This window comes from Pelophylax lessonae (genome assembly GCF_965119305.1).
Source record: "Pelophylax lessonae genome assembly, chromosome: 11".
NCBI classification, from domain to species: Eukaryota; Metazoa; Chordata; class Amphibia; order Anura; family Ranidae; genus Pelophylax; species Pelophylax lessonae.
Genome location: NC_138778.1, coordinates 119,347,181 through 119,364,874, shown reverse-complemented (window position 1 = coordinate 119,364,874; position 17,694 = coordinate 119,347,181). Strand labels below are relative to the sequence as shown.

The window sequence follows — 17,694 nt, the reverse complement described above, 5'->3', positions numbered from 1 at the left end:
TGTGTTTTTGTGAAAAGATAGACATTTCAAGCACGCAAAAACCCCAGCTAGGCAACTTACAATAAAAATTGATTTTTAGCATTAAGTAAAATGATGACTCTACAATTATTCCTAAACCAACACCATGTGTGGTGATGCCTAACGAGTATCATGTAAATTTTCTTTTCTTTTCTTATTTTACCTAATGCTGGCTTTTATGTATTTTTTAAGAATCTTCTTAATGACAGTGTGCACAGAGTTGACAGGTGCTCTTTATGAAGACATCTGGGGTCTAAATAGACCTTTGATGTTTTTACTTTATACATGTGGGGAGGGCTAGTATCAGAGCCAGATACACACAGGTTACATATTCACAAGTTACTTATTCGATTCTCATTATGTACAGTATGTAATTGCAGTTCTACTAGTTACACTAGTTATACTCTTTTACCAAAAATATTTCCAAACACTTTTCTTTTAAGATGTTTTTTGAGATTCCACTGTACAGGGCTGGTACAGAATGCAGAAATAAAAAATAAAAATTACACTGTGCTCTATATAGCTACCAACAGTCCTGATTTTATTAAAGCATATTTGTTGGGAAAATTGGTAAACTATGAGAACTAATGAAAGTGCCATATATAATCTATATAATAAAAGAATAGAACCTGAACCATTCTCTGATTATATGGATTATATATGGCACCTTCATTAGTTCTCATAGTTTACTAATTTAACCAGCATAAGGACATGTTTTAGCATATGTAAACAGCCTTTAAACCACACATGTGAGGTATCACCGAGAATGATAGAGCGAGAGCAATAATTTTAGCACCAGACCTCCTCTGTAACTCTAAGCATGTAACCTGTAAAAAAGTCTGAAGAGTCTCCTATGGAGATTTTTAAGTACTGAAGTTTGCCACCATTCCACAAGTGTGCGCAATTTTAAAGCATGACATGTTAGGTGTCTATTTACTTGGTGTAACATAATTTTTCACATCAGTTCATGCTCTTATCCAGATAGCTATTTACTGAAGTTCACCCTGTTTTATAGTATTGATGAATATGTTATTCTTTCAGACAAGCTCAAGGCAAGCAATGCGAAGACGCTCACATACCATAGTGGACTGTCTGCAGAAGGTAAATGTGAACAACTTATCCTGTTTTACTTATTTGTTCCCCTCTTTGTTCCTCCAGGGACCACATTTTAAGGCCACTGCAATATCTTACATTATCATACCATCTTACCTGCATGAATGTCACAAAAAGCTGGAGCCCTAGCAGTTTATTCTCAGTCCTGGGACCTTCGAAACGTTCCTTAACATAAACCGTCTTATTTTACCCCTTGATCATACTTTCATAAACGGACCCAAGTGCGCCGTATTAATCTTATATATTAACACTCCAGTACACACACTTCAATAAACCTCGTCGACCTCTGTCACCCCCCCCCCCCCACTTCAATAACTGACTTCTCAGGTGTTGAACCACTCCGACATACTCTCCCTATCGGGATATTAGGCAGGTTGGCAGGTCTACACTTGCAGTCGGTTACACCACTTTACCGATAACACTCATACCTGATGCCCCATCCCAACCCTCCCACTTCCACCTACCTGTTCATCCCACATTCCTTCTTCTCACCTCTGCATCTTCTGCACTTTTCCCACTTGACACTTTTCTATCCTTTCCGCTTCCCACTTTCTTTTCCATCCCCCACCTTTTTTTTTTCCTCACGCTTATATTAGCCACTTATCAATGGCTCCATCCAATGCGCCTTACACACCTCTGCAACTTAAACTAATTTCTCTAAATGTAAAAGGACTCAATATCCCAGAAAAGAGATCTCAACTTTTATTATACAGTACATGAAAAAACTTTCTTCAGGAGACACACTTCCGAACAGACAATATTCCCAAATTGAACAATGGTAACTTTCCCAAAGTTTATCATGCTACGTATGAACGATGAGGCTAAAACGAAGGGGGTATCGATCCTTATATCAAAACATATACCCTTGGTAATCTACGATTCCTTGGTAGATACCAAGGGTCGCTACCTCTTCCTCAAAGGCACCATTTGGGGGAGACCCCTAACTTTGGCAAATATTTGCAGCCCGAATGTTGCTCAGGTAAGCTTCTTTAATGAGGTATCCAGTGGTCTATCAACTTTTCACAAAGGAATTTTAATATTGGGTGGCGACTTCAATGTTGCCCTAAACCTGTTGGAAGATACTTCCATGGGAACTTCGTCCCTACCTTATCGAGCACTACATAGAATCAAATCACAACTGCATCAACTCTTACTTCACCACTCTTGGCGCACTCTGTACCATAAGGAAAAAGATTTTAAATTTTACTCATCCCCACACGATAGATACTCTAGACTAGATTACTTTTGGATATCTCAAAAAGATCTCCAACTTATTAAAGTGGCCTCAATAGAACCAATGTTCTTTTCTGACCACAACCCCATTACACTCTCTTTAGAATTCCCAGAACAATGTAACCCTCACAAAACGTGGCGACTTGACGCATCTCTCTTGACTGATCTACAGAACGTACAAACCTTGACAACACATCTCTCTGATTTCTTTCAGACCAACAACACGCCTGATGTGTCCCCGCTCACGCAGTGGGAGGCGCACAAATGTTACATTAGGGGCTCTTTGATTGCCATGGCAGCAGCCAGGAAAAAAGCCAGACAGGCGACACTAAACAACCTTATTACCAAAATTAAGGAACTTGAAAGAGCACATAAACACTCCCAACTTCAGAGCACTTTATCGGAACTTACGTCCACACGTGCTCTCCTGTTGGAAGAACTTGGAAAAACGACTAAACGCAACTATATTCTATGCCAGACACTCTTCCATGAAATGAGCAACAAAAGTGGCAAACTGTTAGCAAATGCTCTGAAAGAAAAGAGGGCCGCCCTGGCGATCAGAGAGCTTAAAAATTCATGCGGCTGGTCTCTAACTAAAAATGAGGACATTGCTGCTCATTTGGCAGATTTCTATTCCAATCTGTACAACCTGATTCATCCCAGGTAGGGAAGCCAGAGAGAATACCCTAAAAGCTATAAATGTCCACCACTGGTTATCGAAATCCAATCAGAGGGGAATGTTCCTCTCGCTAGACGCCAAGAAGGCGTTTGACAGGTTAGCCTGGGACTATTTGGCAGCTGTTCTAAAAGCTATTGGCCTGGGCACCCGCTTTATTAGCTATGTCTTAGCCCTCTACAATGGTCCCAGGGCGAGGGTGAGAGCTAACGGCTTCCTGTCAGACGCCTTCTCTATTAATAATGGCACCCGTCAAGGCTGTCCATTGTCCCCAATCTTATTTGTTATGACCCTCGGACCTCTTCTTAACCAAATTCGTGCGAATGCAGATATCAAAAGGAGTACAGATAGCACACCATCATTACAAATTGGCCGCATTCGGGGATTATATTCTTCTCTTCTTGACGTCTCCACACACATCTATACCTAATCTACTAGCCGATATGCATCTTTTTCAATTTATTTCCCATTTTAAAATCAATTTTGAAAAATCCCACGCGCTAAATGTGACTTTTCCTACAGATCAGGTCCTTCACTGCAAAACCAACTACCCATTCTTATGGAAAGTAGAAGCCATTACCTGCCTGGGTATTCGCTTACCTGCCAAACTCAACGATCTTTTTTGCACTTAATTATATCCCCACACTTAAAACTATCACCCAAGATTTAAAAAGATGGATGAATCATCCATTCTCTTGGTTTTGAAGGGCGGCGATCCTAAAAATGAATGTTCTCCCTCGTCTTCTATATCTTCTACAAACCATACCAATCAAACTACCTCAGGCCTTTTTCCAATCGTACCGGCGTTTATGTTCTACCTTTTTATGGAACCAAAAACATCCCAGAATTAGTCACTCGTCCCTAACCCAGCCCAAAGTGAAGGGTGGCATAGCCTTGCCTTATCTGCAGCGATACTATATGCTTGCCAGCTTACTCGAATAGTAGACTGGAATATCCACCGGAACACCAAGGACTGGATAGATATGGAGGATTATTTTTCTTCTACATGCTTAAATTATACGCCTTGGTTACGCAAATCTCACATTCCCAGATCTCTTCTTGATCATCCATTGATAGGCCCCACGCTTCAAAGCTTCCAAACGGTCTGCGATAAATTCCACATATCAGAGGTCCCGGGCCTCATGACCCCCTTCCAGAAAAAACCCTGAATTTCCACCTGGACTAGAGGGAAATCTGATACGTAGCAATGATCCTGGACCAGATATAAGAATTCACCACCTCCTACACTCGGGTACGATACTGACATTACCCCAGATTCAACCCAATTGGAGTAGTTCTAATCTCAACTTCTGGTCTTACATGCAAACCAAACACTTCATTAGCACACTCAACCGTGAAGCAACTTTAACCACTTAAGCCCCGGAGGATTTTCTTGCTAAACGACCAGGGGGTATTTTGCGATTCGGCACTGCGTGACTTTAACAGACAATTGCGCGGTCGTGCGACGCTGTATCTAAATGAATTTGATGTCCTTTTTTTCCCCACAAACAGAGCTTTCTTTTGGTGGTATTTGATCACCCGTGCCATTTTTACTTTTTGCGCTATAAACAAAAAAAGAGCGTACATTTTGCAAAAATAACAATATTTTTCACATTTTTTTATATGAAATTCCCCAAAAAAAAATGTAAAAATCAAAATTTTTTAGTATAGTTTTATGCTACCTATGTTTGGTAAAAAAAATCGCAAAAAGCGTATTTTGATTGGTTTGCGCAAAAGTTATCGCGTTTACTAACAAAGGGAAAGATTTCTGTCATTTTTGGTGTTTTTTTTTTTAACGTGTAATGGCGGCGATCTGCGATTTTTTGTGCGGTACTGCGACATTGGGGCGGACAGATCTGACCCTTGACTGACATTTTTGACACTTTTGGGGTTACCAGTGACATTTCTACAGTAATCAGTGCTATATATATGCACTGTTACTGTAAAAATACACTGGTAGTGAAGGGGTTAACTTTATTTGGGAGGGAGGGGCTGTGTGTGTCCCTAGGGGCGTGCTTTCTACTGTGATTGGCTGTGGCTTGAGCTGTAAGGACACTGATCAACGGATCTACATAGTAGATCCATGTGATCAGTGTTTTTACAGCGAGGAGAATGACAGGTGGCTTGTTTACACAAGCTGCCTGACATTCTCCCTCTCCCCCGCCGATCGCCGAGTGACCGGCGGACATCGGGTCCGCTGGTCACACGCGCGGGGGGGTCCGTGACCGCGCGGGAGCGCGCCTCCGTGGGCGCGCGCTCGCTCCCCAGAGCCTCACAGGCGAGCGACGTAGACCTACGTCACTCTGCCTGTGAGGGGCTGACTGCCGCAGTAAATATACTGTGAGCAGTCGGCAAGGGGTTAAATAGGCAGTTAACTTCATTTGAAAGATTGTGCTCTATGAATGCACCACAACGACACGTAATCTCGTGTGTATACAACATACTATGGAATAAACACTTGCCAGACTCTGGGAAAGCGCAGAAAGCTTGGTCAAAAGATCTGAACCTTAACATTTCAGCTGAACAGTGGGAACATATACATCATTGCATACACAAGAGCTCACAAAATGTGTTGATCCAGGAAAACAGTTACACAACTTTGTCCAGATAGTACAGAACACCTGAGCTTCTACATAATTTTAACACAGACATATCAAATCTATGTTGGCGTTGTAACCAGACTACTGGATCCCTTTTACACATTTTTTGGGAATGTCCCTCCTTGCAACCCTTCTGGTCTAGAGTGCATGACAAGACAGCACAAATTAACATTCAAAATTTAGAATTCAAACCGGAAGTGTACCTTCTACATTAATCCTCCACCCCAATACACTCCCAGGTTAAATCTCTCTCAAAAATGATGATAAATGCCGCCAGAACGTGCATACCGGTTCTATGGGGCACAACTAAAACTCCTCTCAAATCCTGGTTTAGGCGTATTAACAAGATTCCTGAAATGGAACAACTAATAGCAACAGCTAGGGACACCACCTCCAAATACATCTCCACTTGGGCTCCATGGATCCACTTTCAATCCATTGACGAATATAATACTGTGATGGACAGCCCACCTTAAACTAAATCTCTCACCGTTCCTGCACACAAATAACACCTACTCAGTGAGTTCATTGGAATTTTATTACGTACCATTAAAAACGCTTAAGATACTTACTAAGCTAAGAGATCTCACAATTTCTGACAATTAACTTAAAATATGCGCTGATCGTTAACTACCCCTCATCATGCTCGCTCACCACCCCCGTTTGTTTTTTTGTTTTTTTTCCTTTCTCCTTCTTACTCTTTTCTTTCCTTCTCATCTTTCTATCTTTCCACCTTCCTATCTCTCTCCTCCCCTCATCTTTCCACTCCCTTCCCCTCCCCTCTCCCTTCCTTCCCTACCAGCCAGATACCCTAGCCCTCGCACCCCCCCCCCCATACTACTGTATCTATGCACAATCACAGTCGGTACTTACGAACTTTCTCTCTCTATGCTCAATATACACAGGGGCACCAACATCTGTAAGCATACTTACTATATTAATTTGCTCCACCTTATACGGAGTTTGCATCCAAATTACAACTTTACTCTCCCTTTGGTTTACTGCTGAAACCTACGGGTACGTTTTTCACATTCCACCTACTAAAAACTGTATACCAGTAATTATGTTTAGTATTTCTTTCTACAGGCGCTGCCATGCAATTTCTCACTTGGTTTCTTTTATCTCTTTACCTTCATGTCCTGTTATATGTATTTTCGTACGGAGCCGCTTAGCACAGCACTTGCTTACAGGCCACCTTTCTATATCACCGTTTATAACTGTTATCTCTGAACTGTGAAAAATTTGATTGTATTCATTGTGGTTATTGTTATCTTTGCGCAATTTTTTTAAAATAAACTTTATGGGAAAAAAAAATCAGGCTAATTTTAGTGTATTTTTTTAAATTTTTATTCATAAAACAGTTTTTTTCCAAAAAAAACGCATTTGAAAAATTGCTGCGTAAATACCACGTGGCATATAAAGTTGCAACGACAACGATTTTATTATTTAGTCTACTAAAAAAATATATATATAATGTTTAGTGGTTCTGAATAATTTTCTAGCAAAAACAAATTATGATTTTTACATGTAGGAGAGAAGTGTCAGAATTGGCCTGGGTGGCAAGTGGTTATTTACCATAAGTAAGTAATATACAAATAAATATTATATATTGTTTTTAAGGTAAATTACTATAATGAAAAAAGCTGTACTCAAGCAGGTGGCTTAACGGACAAATTACTGAAGTTTGAAGTTATAACTTCAATTCAGTAATTTCACAGTAAATTGATAAATAATAAATTATTATGTTATAACGTATAGCATAAATATATATTGTTTTGCCTGATTAAAAAAGTACCTTTTTATACAGCAGCAGACTCTCCTTCTTAACTGTGTGAGAAAAACATGGGATTATGCACACATAATTAGCGATGATGGGGGATGGTTACAGAGGACACTGAAAAAGCAACCGTGCTGAATGCTTTTTTCTCGTCAGTCTTTACACAGGAAACGGAGGGGTACACTGACCATGACTGTATGGTTAGTAGTAATACACAGGACTTGCCACTATGGCTAACAGAGGGTGAAATCAGGGAAAGGCTGGATAAACTTAACACAAACAAATCACCAGGCCCGGATGACGTACATCCGAGAGTACTCAAGGAACTCAGTAAGGTTATATCCAGACCACTGTTCCTGATCTTTGCTGACAGTATTAGGACAGGAGATGTACCAGGGGATTGGAAGAAAGCTAACGTGATTCCGATATTCAAAAAGGGCCAGAGGCATATCCCGGGAAATTATAGGCCTGTCAGTTTGACATCAATAGTATGTAAACTTCTGGAGGGGATGATAAGGGACTATATCCTAGAGTTTGCTAAAGACAACAACATCATCAGCAGTAATCAGCATGGGTTTACAAATGGGCGTTCTTGTCAAACCAATCTCTTAGCATTCTACGAGGAGGTAAGCTGTGAGCTAGATAGGGGGAGACCAGTGGATGTGGTGTACTTGGATTTCGCTAAGGCGTTTGATACAGTTCCCCACAAGCGCTTAATTTATAAAATAAGGTCTGCAGGTATCGACAGCAGAGTTTGCTCTTGGATACGGAATTGGCTTAAAGGGCGTGTCCAAAGGGTGGTAATAAACAGCGCATACTCAGACTGGTCTGAGGTTGTAAGCGGGGTGCCCCAGGGCTCAGTCCTGGGACCAACCTTGTTCAATTTATTCATAAACAGCATTGAGGACGGGATCAGTAGTGCGTTATCAGTTTTTGCAGATGACACAAAATTGGCCAGGGCAATAACTGCACAGCATGAAGCAGATAACCTACAGAATGACCTGGACAAAATTACAGAGTGGGCAAATGAGGTTTAACGTGGAGAAGTGTAAGGTTTTGCACTTGGGGACTAAAAACATAAAAACACAATACACGTTAGGAGGGGAACCCTTGGGGGAATCAAAAATGGAGAAGGATCTGGGAGTCTTGGTTGATGATAGATTAGGCAACAGCATGCAATGTCAAGCGGCAGCTGCCAAAGCCAGCAGAATATTAGCATGCATAAAGAAAGGGATGTATTCCAGAGATAAGACTATAATCCTTCCACTTTATAAAACTCTGGTCCGACCGCATCTGGAGTATTCTGTCCAGTTCTGGTCGCCAGTCCTCAGGAGGGATGTGTTGGAGCTGGAGAGAGTCCAGAGAAGGGCAACTAAACTAATTAGGGCATTGGAGTACCTTGACTATGAAGAGCGTCTACAATCGCTCGATTTATTCTCCCTGGAGAAGAGACGTCTGAGGGGGGACATGATAGCAATTTATAAATATCTTAATGGGGATCCCAGCTTAGAAAAAAAGCTGTTCATTCGAAGGGATTGCATGAGGACTCGAGGGCATACAATGCGATTAGAGGAGAAGCGTTTTAACCACAGGCAACGTGGGGGGTTCTTTACTGTTAGGGCTACAAGATTGTGGAATTCTCTACCACAAGAGGTGGTTTCTGCGGGTAGTATGGTGGCTTTCAAAAGACTCTTAGACTTACATCTCAAGGATCAGAACATTCAGGGGTATGTGAGATGAGTACAGACACACACACACCTACACAGGTTGAACTGGATGGACTATTGTCTTTATTCAACCTCACCTACTATGTAACTATGTAACTATGGGTAAACCTTTGTAGCACTGCCCCTTGAGGACTGCTGGATAACACACTTTCAGGTCCCCCTGGATTACTGTTAGCAACATTGGCATTCACAGATCAACACTTTACTTCTTTGGCTTAGTCAGGGCTTTTTTTCAGCGGGAACGCGGGGGAACGTAGTTCCGGAACCTCCAGTCTATGCAATGGCAAAGGGGTGCTGGGACCAGTGGGGAGAGCTGAAGGGCCTATTGATGCTGGCTGCTGGGGGACCTATTGTTGCTGGGGTGAATCTATTGTTGCTGGCGGTCATTTTGTTGTGGGTGGGTCTTTTTTTGCAGTGGAGGATTTATTGTTGCTTGGGAAAACTATTGTTGCTGGGGGGCTAATGTTGTTGGGGAGGGAGTCTATGGTTGCAGGATAGGATTTATTGGGGGGGGGGGGGGTGATTGTTGCAGGGGAGGATTTATTGTTGCTGGGGGCTATTGTTGTTGGGGGGGGTCTATGGTTGCAGGGAAGGATTTATTGGAGGGGGGCCGCTTGCTCGTCCCCTCCCCTTTCCTGGCCTGCCGGGCTGCATGCTCGGATAAGGGTCTGGTATGGATTTTGGGGGGGACCCCACGCAGTTTTTTCGGCGTGGGGCTACCCTCAAATTCCATACCAGACCCGAAGGGCCTGGTTTGGAACCTGGGGGGACCCCCACGCCGTTTTATCCCATTTTGGCGTGGAGTTCCCCCTCGAGTTTCTCACAGCGCAAGTCGCACCGCAAGTCGGATCATCCTGATCCGACTTGCGTTGCGACTTCCATTCAAATCAATAGGCTCCCATAGGGAACCATTGATTTTGAATGGAGGCAGATAAAAACGCTGCTAAATGCGACGTGGCAAAACGTGCAATAACGCAAATGGAAAAAGCTACTGAAAGCACGTTTTTACAGCTGCTTTTTCCGGCGTCAGAACTAGCTTTGCAGCACGTTTTTTCTAACGCCCTGTGTGCATGGGGCCTAAACATTCCTATTTTACCACTCTGTCAAATTTCTCTGTGACTACTTGCCAACTGTTCCAGATTTGCTGGAACAGGCCTACTTTTTAGTTATCTGTCCTGTGATGTCTGTGTCCAAGGAATCAAAGCGTAAGGCATCAACATTTGTGTTTTTAATGGACATTAAATAGAGCTGGAGAACTGTGCGATACACTCCCCTGACCTTTAAACTCTGTGCATTACATATTCTGGACCTTTGCACTCTTACACTATGCATATTACAGACTCCTGCTCTATATACACTATATTGTATGTTATAAACTTCTTACCAAAGTGTTGATTGTCTTAACAGTTGCTGATTGCTTAGCAGTCCATGACTATTTTGATGAAGGTCTTCTTTAAGGTAGGCTCAGATAAAATTTTCTCTCTGACTACTTTTAGCGTACGGAAAATCGGATGTAATGGAAGAGTTTTTTTTTTAAATGATTTAAATGATTATGCATGTCTGTGAGACTCTTATTTTTGCCACAGCAACCAAAGCATATTTTATGGGTACATGAATGCTCTATCTCACTGTTAACACATTTTGGCCACACCTACTATTAGTATGCCGCAGTACTGTTCTCTTTGGGGCACCCAGAGGTGCCCCAGGTCTTTTATAGTCCTATAGTACACAAAAAAAAAAAATGTGCCGTTAAAGTGTTCAGGTACGGATTGAAGAAATGGTGGCAGCTCTTCCCCCCTATTCTTTATTTCAGACTCTGCTACCTTTCTATGAAAGACTGGGATAATCTGCTCGTATAGATGTCGAGTCAGTCTTACCAAAGCCACATAAAATAGTGTTCAGTAGCATTCCATTGCTCCCCCACTACATGCAAGGTATTTTTTTGTTGGATTGGAATAGAAAATGACAGAAACACTGATTTCTGGTATCATCACTCACCTTTTCATTATATTCATTCTCTGGTATATTTTGCACATGCTCAATAGCCCTTTTCATCAGATCCTCCAAGAATTCATTGGTCCTCTCTCTTTGGCTCTCCTTTCCTCCAGATTTGGCCAGAAATGAATAACAACTGTCCTCAGCCCGAGCTCTGCCTCTAGCCTAAAGAAAGGCACAGTAGTATTATGCCCAGAATGTATAATTTGCAGGCTCAGCAACTCCGTTTTCTAACAGTGATATTGCCTATTTCTGTTGACTATTAGAGAAAAAAACATGAATCTTCTGTTCCTGTATTCCCATCCTGTGTGGGCCACTGCAGACTGAGCACATGGTGTAAAAATGCCTAAGCATGGGTTACTTTCAGTGTAAAGGTTTACCAAATACTCCGTAGATCCAGACAATAATTAGTTATATTAAAATTTCAAGTTTTCCTGTAATAGTTGACCCTGGGAATAGCCAAACGTGTACGGCGCCATTTTTAAATCGAAGGCGCCTCACCAACAGGTAAGTTGGGCATTCTCCTGTACTATGCCCGCAGCACTGCATCTCCTGTGCCATGCCTGTACCTACTGTGCCATGCCTGTACCTACTGTGCCATGCCTATACCTACTGTGCCATGCCTATACCTACTGTGCCATGCCTGTACCTACTGTGGAATGCCTATACCATCACCTATGCCATGCCTATACCATCTCCTGTACCATGACCTGTGCCATGCCTTTACCATCACCTGTGCCATGCCTATACCATCATCTGTGCCATGCCTGTACCATCACCTGTGCCATGCCTTTACCATCACCTGTGCCATGCCTATACCATCATCTATGCCATGCCTGTACCATCACCTGTGCCATGCCTATACCATCACCTGTGCCATGCCTGTACCATCACCTGTGCCATGCCTGTACCTACTGTGCCATGCCTATACCTACTGTGCCATGCCTGTACCTACTGTGGAATGCCTATACCATCACCTGTGCCATGCCTGTACCATCACCTATGCCATGCCTATACCATCTCCTGTACCATGACCTGTGCCATGCCTTTGCCATGACCTGTGCCATGCCTATACCATCATCTGTGCCATGCCTGTACCATGCCTGTACCATCACCTGTGCCATGCCTGTACCATGCCTGTACCATCACCTGTACCATGCCTGTATCATGACCTGTGCCATGCCTGTACCATGACCTGTGCCATGCATGCACCATGACCTGTGCCATCTCCTGTACCATGCCTGAACCATCTCCTGTACCATGCCCGCAGCCCCTGTTTTGTGTCTTGTGGTGGTCCAGTTGGGCCCAGTAGCTGCTGCGTTTCCCACCCTAGGCTTATACTCGGGTCAATACGTTTTCCCACTTTTTTGTGGTAAAATTAGGTGCCTCTGTAGCTGGCCAGCTAGAACCTGTCCTAGGTTGCTAATATGACCTACATGCATATACAGCTAGACCTGTTAATAACCTCAATACAGTGCATATGTTTATATGTGAGAGACAAAAGCAGAGTTATTTACTGTGATTTCATGTTTGGATGTCACATAACAGTTGTATGTTGTGTTCACAGAAGCAAAGGAAAAATATGCCTGTAAGATTCATTTGTATGCATGTAAGATAAGCTCAGACACAGCAGAGTTGAAACCAGAAAGCACAGAGTTAAACTTTATTACCCATAAGGAGTTTGTGGCCAATCACAGCCAATCTCACACTCAGCAACAGTCTTGGCCAATCACAGCCAGCCTTACACCCATTTTCTTTCTCTGAAGTCTCATGCTTCAGCCAGCCTTCTCATTTTCCAATACAGAAGAGAACTGAATAGACACACAGATCCACAGAGCAGTTTTATGGAAGCAAGTGGCCAAAAATAGGTAATTAACAGTTATACATGTTCCTATTGTTAGTAATTTGATTAGAGCTGTATACTGAACTAGTTATGTGTTCACTTGTAGTTCCACCAAACTCGAACACGAAATCAAACAAACAAACTATCAAACTTCAAAAGTTATATCGAATTCAAACCCAAGCAAACAAACCCAAGCAAACAAACCCAAGCAAACAAACTCAAACAGCAAACAGCAATACAGAGAGAAATATATCCACCATTTGTTATACTGTATTCAGCACATGTTGTACATGGACTGTCTGCTGCAAAAGTGTCACTGTTATCTATGAAGAAAAGTTGAAGTTAATAAAGAAGATATCTTAAGCGTTTGGTGTGCTCTTTAAACCTTCTGCTTTCCATAGAACGGTATTGGAGGAATTTATAGAGTAACAGACAGTTTGGTTAGACTGAAGTCAGAGAGATCCAATTCTTCTAAAGCCACAGCGCATAAGGCACTTTGTAGTGCTGCGCCTGCCACAGTGGAACTATTTTAGCCCTTTGAGGGCAAAGTAATAGTGCTCCTCAACTTGCAGAGTAAAGAGCGCATTTGAGCAGCGGAGCTACATAGAGGCCATAACATGTGGTTTTAGTCAAACTGCAGCCGACTCTTAAAGTGGCAGAACGGCAAAGGCAAGATAGACACAGAAAGAGTGCCAACCCTCCTGCGATTCCTAGAGAGAGAAAGAGAAGCATGGTGGGAGGCCAAAGTCCAGAGCTAGAGTGCCTGCACCGCTACCCACGGAGAGACCACGTACTGCAGCCAGCTAGTTTCCCGCCACTAGGCCCAAAGCCTGCAGCACAAAGCATCGTAAGTCAGCGCAGAGCATCGCAAGTCAGAGCAGAGCAGAGCATCGCAAGTCAGAGCAGAGCATCACAAGTCAGCGCAGAGCATCGCAAGTCAGCGCAAAGCATCGCAAGTCTGCATAGAGCATCAGATCAAGAAAAGACAAGTCTCCTTTAAGACTGATATTTGTTCCAGCAACCTACAGATCGCAGTATCCTGCTCTTCAGAATAAGGTCAGAACTTTCCTTTATTACTTATCATTGCAATAGGCTTGACAAGAAAGAGACATTTTCGTGTTCAGGAATAAAAGGACTGTAAGTACAAAACAAGGGGCAGTTGTAGTACACGGACTCTAAAGTATTTAAAGTGAATGTCAGTTTTACTGCCTGCACCTATTGCTATTGCATTTAAAGTGAAAGTCATTTTTATTGCCTGTACCTATTGCTATTGCATTTAAAGTGAAAGTCTTCCTAATATTCATATTGAGTGTTATAGCATTTAGAGTAAAAATGTCTAAGTCTAGTATTGCTATGCCACTGTTAGAGGATACAAAGATAGATAAGTTAGAAAGTGAAGAGCAAGTGAACCTGTCTGAGGTAGAAGAGTCAGATGCAGCATTAGTCTTGCCCCAAACAAATATATCCCAACCAGACGAACTAAGACGTTCAGAACGTATCAGAAAACCCACCGCAAAGATGCTGGAAAATTTGGAGCAAAAAGCAGCATTAAAAGGAAAAAAGTTCACCAGAATGTATGATAAGTGGAAATTATACATTATAGGTGTTCGTAGAGAGCTAAAGCAAGAAAGTATAAAAGGAAACTTTAGTGATATTATAGAGATGATAGAAGAATCTGAATCAGAGCTCATGGCAGCATATGTCAACCTGCGGTCATCCACGACCCCTTCCCAGGATATTGTAAGGAACATGGACACATGTACTGCAGTCACTAAAGATTTAGTAAAGCTCATGAGAAAACTATCATCTGAAGCTAACTATGATGAAGTTAAGGCACGAAAGAAAATGAACGAGCTCTTTATGAGAGACTATGCTAGGTCCTTAGGGGGAACCACAATCTCAAGTGGGACTTCCTTCACTAGCAGAAGTGCCAGTAACATATCGGAGTCCTCAAGTACCTTAATAGCCAAAAGAAAGGAACTGGTCGAACAACTTGCTGTCAAGAAAGCAGAAATTGAGATGGAATCTGCCATTGAGACGCAGCGCCTACGAAAAGCTGAAATGGAAGCTAAAATGGAGGCACAGCGCCATCAAATGGAAGCTGAAATGGAGGCACAGCGCCATCAAATGGAAAGTCTGGAGAGGCTGAAAGAAGTCAAGATTATAGAAGCCAGACTAAGAGTACACGAAGAGGACATAAATAGTAATCATAAGTCCAAATCTGTACTAAGTGAAGATGCAGACTCCTACTTCCTTTCATACGCCCAGGAGAATGAAAGGAAATCACCAGTACGTAGTGAAGAAAAAAGTCAGTGCCCTTCTATACCTGCTCAGAAAGACAAAGAGAGAGACTTACCTAATTCAGAACTAGGTGAGAAAATAAAACTAGATGATCCTATTCCTAGATGTCACTGCAATGATCAGGAAAATGTTGCAACTATTGTCCCAGCAAGACGACAGAGAACAGTCCCAGCAAGACTGCCCGTTCCAGAACCTGCTGTATTTTCAGGAGACATACTGAAGTTCATAGAGTGGAAGGCGAGTTTTGAAATGATCATTGAGCACTATTGTTCCAGGCCAGTTGACAAGTTATTCTACCTTCAGAAATATGTTGGTGGAGAAGCAAAGAAAGCTCTTGAAGGTAACTTCTATAGAACAGACGAAGAAGCCTACAAACAAGCTTGGGAAAAGTTAAATGCAAGATATGGTCATCCTATCTTAGTACAAAGAGCCTTTAGGGAGAAATTGAATAACTGGCCTAAGATAGGTCCTAAAGAACATTTCAAACTCCAAGAGTATGGTGACTTCCTGCAAGCATGCAGCAATGCCATCCCACATGTACGAGGACTAGAAGTACTGAACGACTATCTGGAAAACCACAGGATGCTAGCTAAACTACCTGAAGGAGTGGCTTCTAGGTGGAATCGCTATGTGACTGAACAGTTAGATCTAAATAAGGACTTCCCAAGTTTTGAAAAGTTCTCTGAGTTTGTCAATAAGGAAGCACGAATAGCATGTAACCCAGTAACAGCATCTTATGCCTTAAAATCCTTAGAAGAAAGGCCTGCGAGAGATATAAGACGTTCAAGAGCAGCTAGCTTTGCAACCAACACAGCAACTAAAGGTCTAGATACCTACGAGAGCAAGTTCAAAGTCACTACTGGGATCAGTAGAGAGACAGAACTGACAAATCCTCAGACTACCTTTAAGTGTATGTTCTGTGGAGAGAACCACTCCATACACAAGTGCCAACAATTGAAAGAGAAGTCCTGAAATGAAAAGAAAAAATTTGTACTTGATAATTAACTGTGTTTTGGATGCCTAAGGAAAGGCCATATTACTAAGGAGTGTAAGAAAAGGGCCACATGCAGTGTTTGCAAAGGACGCCATCCTACCCCATTACATGAAGAACGTCCAAAGAAGGATGAATCCTCAATACCTAAAGATGCTGAGGAAGAAAAGAAAGTATCAGTATTCTCTTGCAGAGTAAGGGAAGGAGAAAGCAACGGCACATCAATGGTTGTACCAGTGTGCATTTCAAATCCTAAAAGGAGGAATAAGAAGGTATATGCCTATGCACTATTGGATGCCCAAAGCGATGTTACCTTCATTGATCAAGAAATCTGCAAGAAATTACAAGTGGCTACAGAACCAGTGAAGCTCAAACTCACCACAATGATGGGGAGAGATACATTAGTGAACAGTCAAAGAGTCAAAGGATTGAGAGTTAGAGGACTTCATTCAAACCTCACATTAAATCTACCTCCAGCCTATACGAAAGACGATATACCTCTAGATCGAGATCGCATACCTACCTGCGAAAAATAAATGGGAACACCTATCTGTCATATCACATGAAATGTCCCCGCTGAAGGAGTTTGGTGTTGGACTGTTGATAGGCTATGATTGTCCCGAAGCTTTGGTACCACGAGAGGTAATCACAGGAGGAAAGGGTGAACCCTACACTGTTCAAACTGATCTAGGATGGGGTGTTGTTGGAGGAAAACAGCAGATTGCAAACTCAAGACAGGTGACAGGATTGTGTCATCGAATATCCGTCCAAAAGTTACCAACTGTAAGTTCAGCAAAAGTAATCAAGATCCTTGAGTCTGACTTTGCAGACATAAGTTCTGAAGAAAAGAGTGTATCTCAAGAAGACATAAAGTTCTTACACACTCTAGAAGAAAGTATTCAGCAGAATCAACAAGGTTATCTTGAAATGCCCTTACCCTTTAGAGAACGACCTTGTCTGCCCAATAACAGAAATCTTGCCCTAGCAAGATTGAAATGCCTGAAGAAAAAGATGGGAAGAGATCCCAAATTCAAGCAAGATTATTTTAAATTCATGGAAGGCATCCTTGAAGAAGGACATGCAGAGAAGGTGAATAACCAACCTAAAGAAGGAGAAGTGTGGTACATCCCACATCAAGGTGTTTACCACCCAAAGAAACCAGATAAGATTAGAGTAGTGTTTGATTGCTCAGCAAAGTATGATGGTGTTGCATTGAACGATCATCTACTAAAAGAACCAGACCTTACAAACACTCTGCCTGGAGTACTCTGTAGATTCAGAAAGTATCCCGTAGCGGTCATGTGTGACGTTGAAAAGATGTTCCACCAGTTTCATGTGAAGAATGAAGATAGAGACTTCCTGAGGTTTCTATGGTGGGAGGACGGAGATACAGATACAGAGCCAGCAGAATACAGAATGA

At 42.2% G+C, this 17,694-nt stretch overlaps 1 protein-coding gene across 1 annotated transcript in view; it reads right to left on the bottom strand.

The window, feature by feature from the left end:
• Positions 1-17,694, bottom strand: part of LOC309567407 (ATP-dependent RNA helicase DHX58-like) — a gene marked incomplete at its 3' end in the record, with an annotated part of 89,245 nt that overhangs the window by 18,514 nt on the left and 53,037 nt on the right. Inside the window, exon 10 of the mRNA XM_082272807.1 lies at positions 11,143-11,304. Coding sequence (XP_082128933.1) covers positions 11,143-11,304 — 162 coding nt within the window. The remainder of the gene's footprint in view (positions 1-11,142; positions 11,305-17,694) is intronic.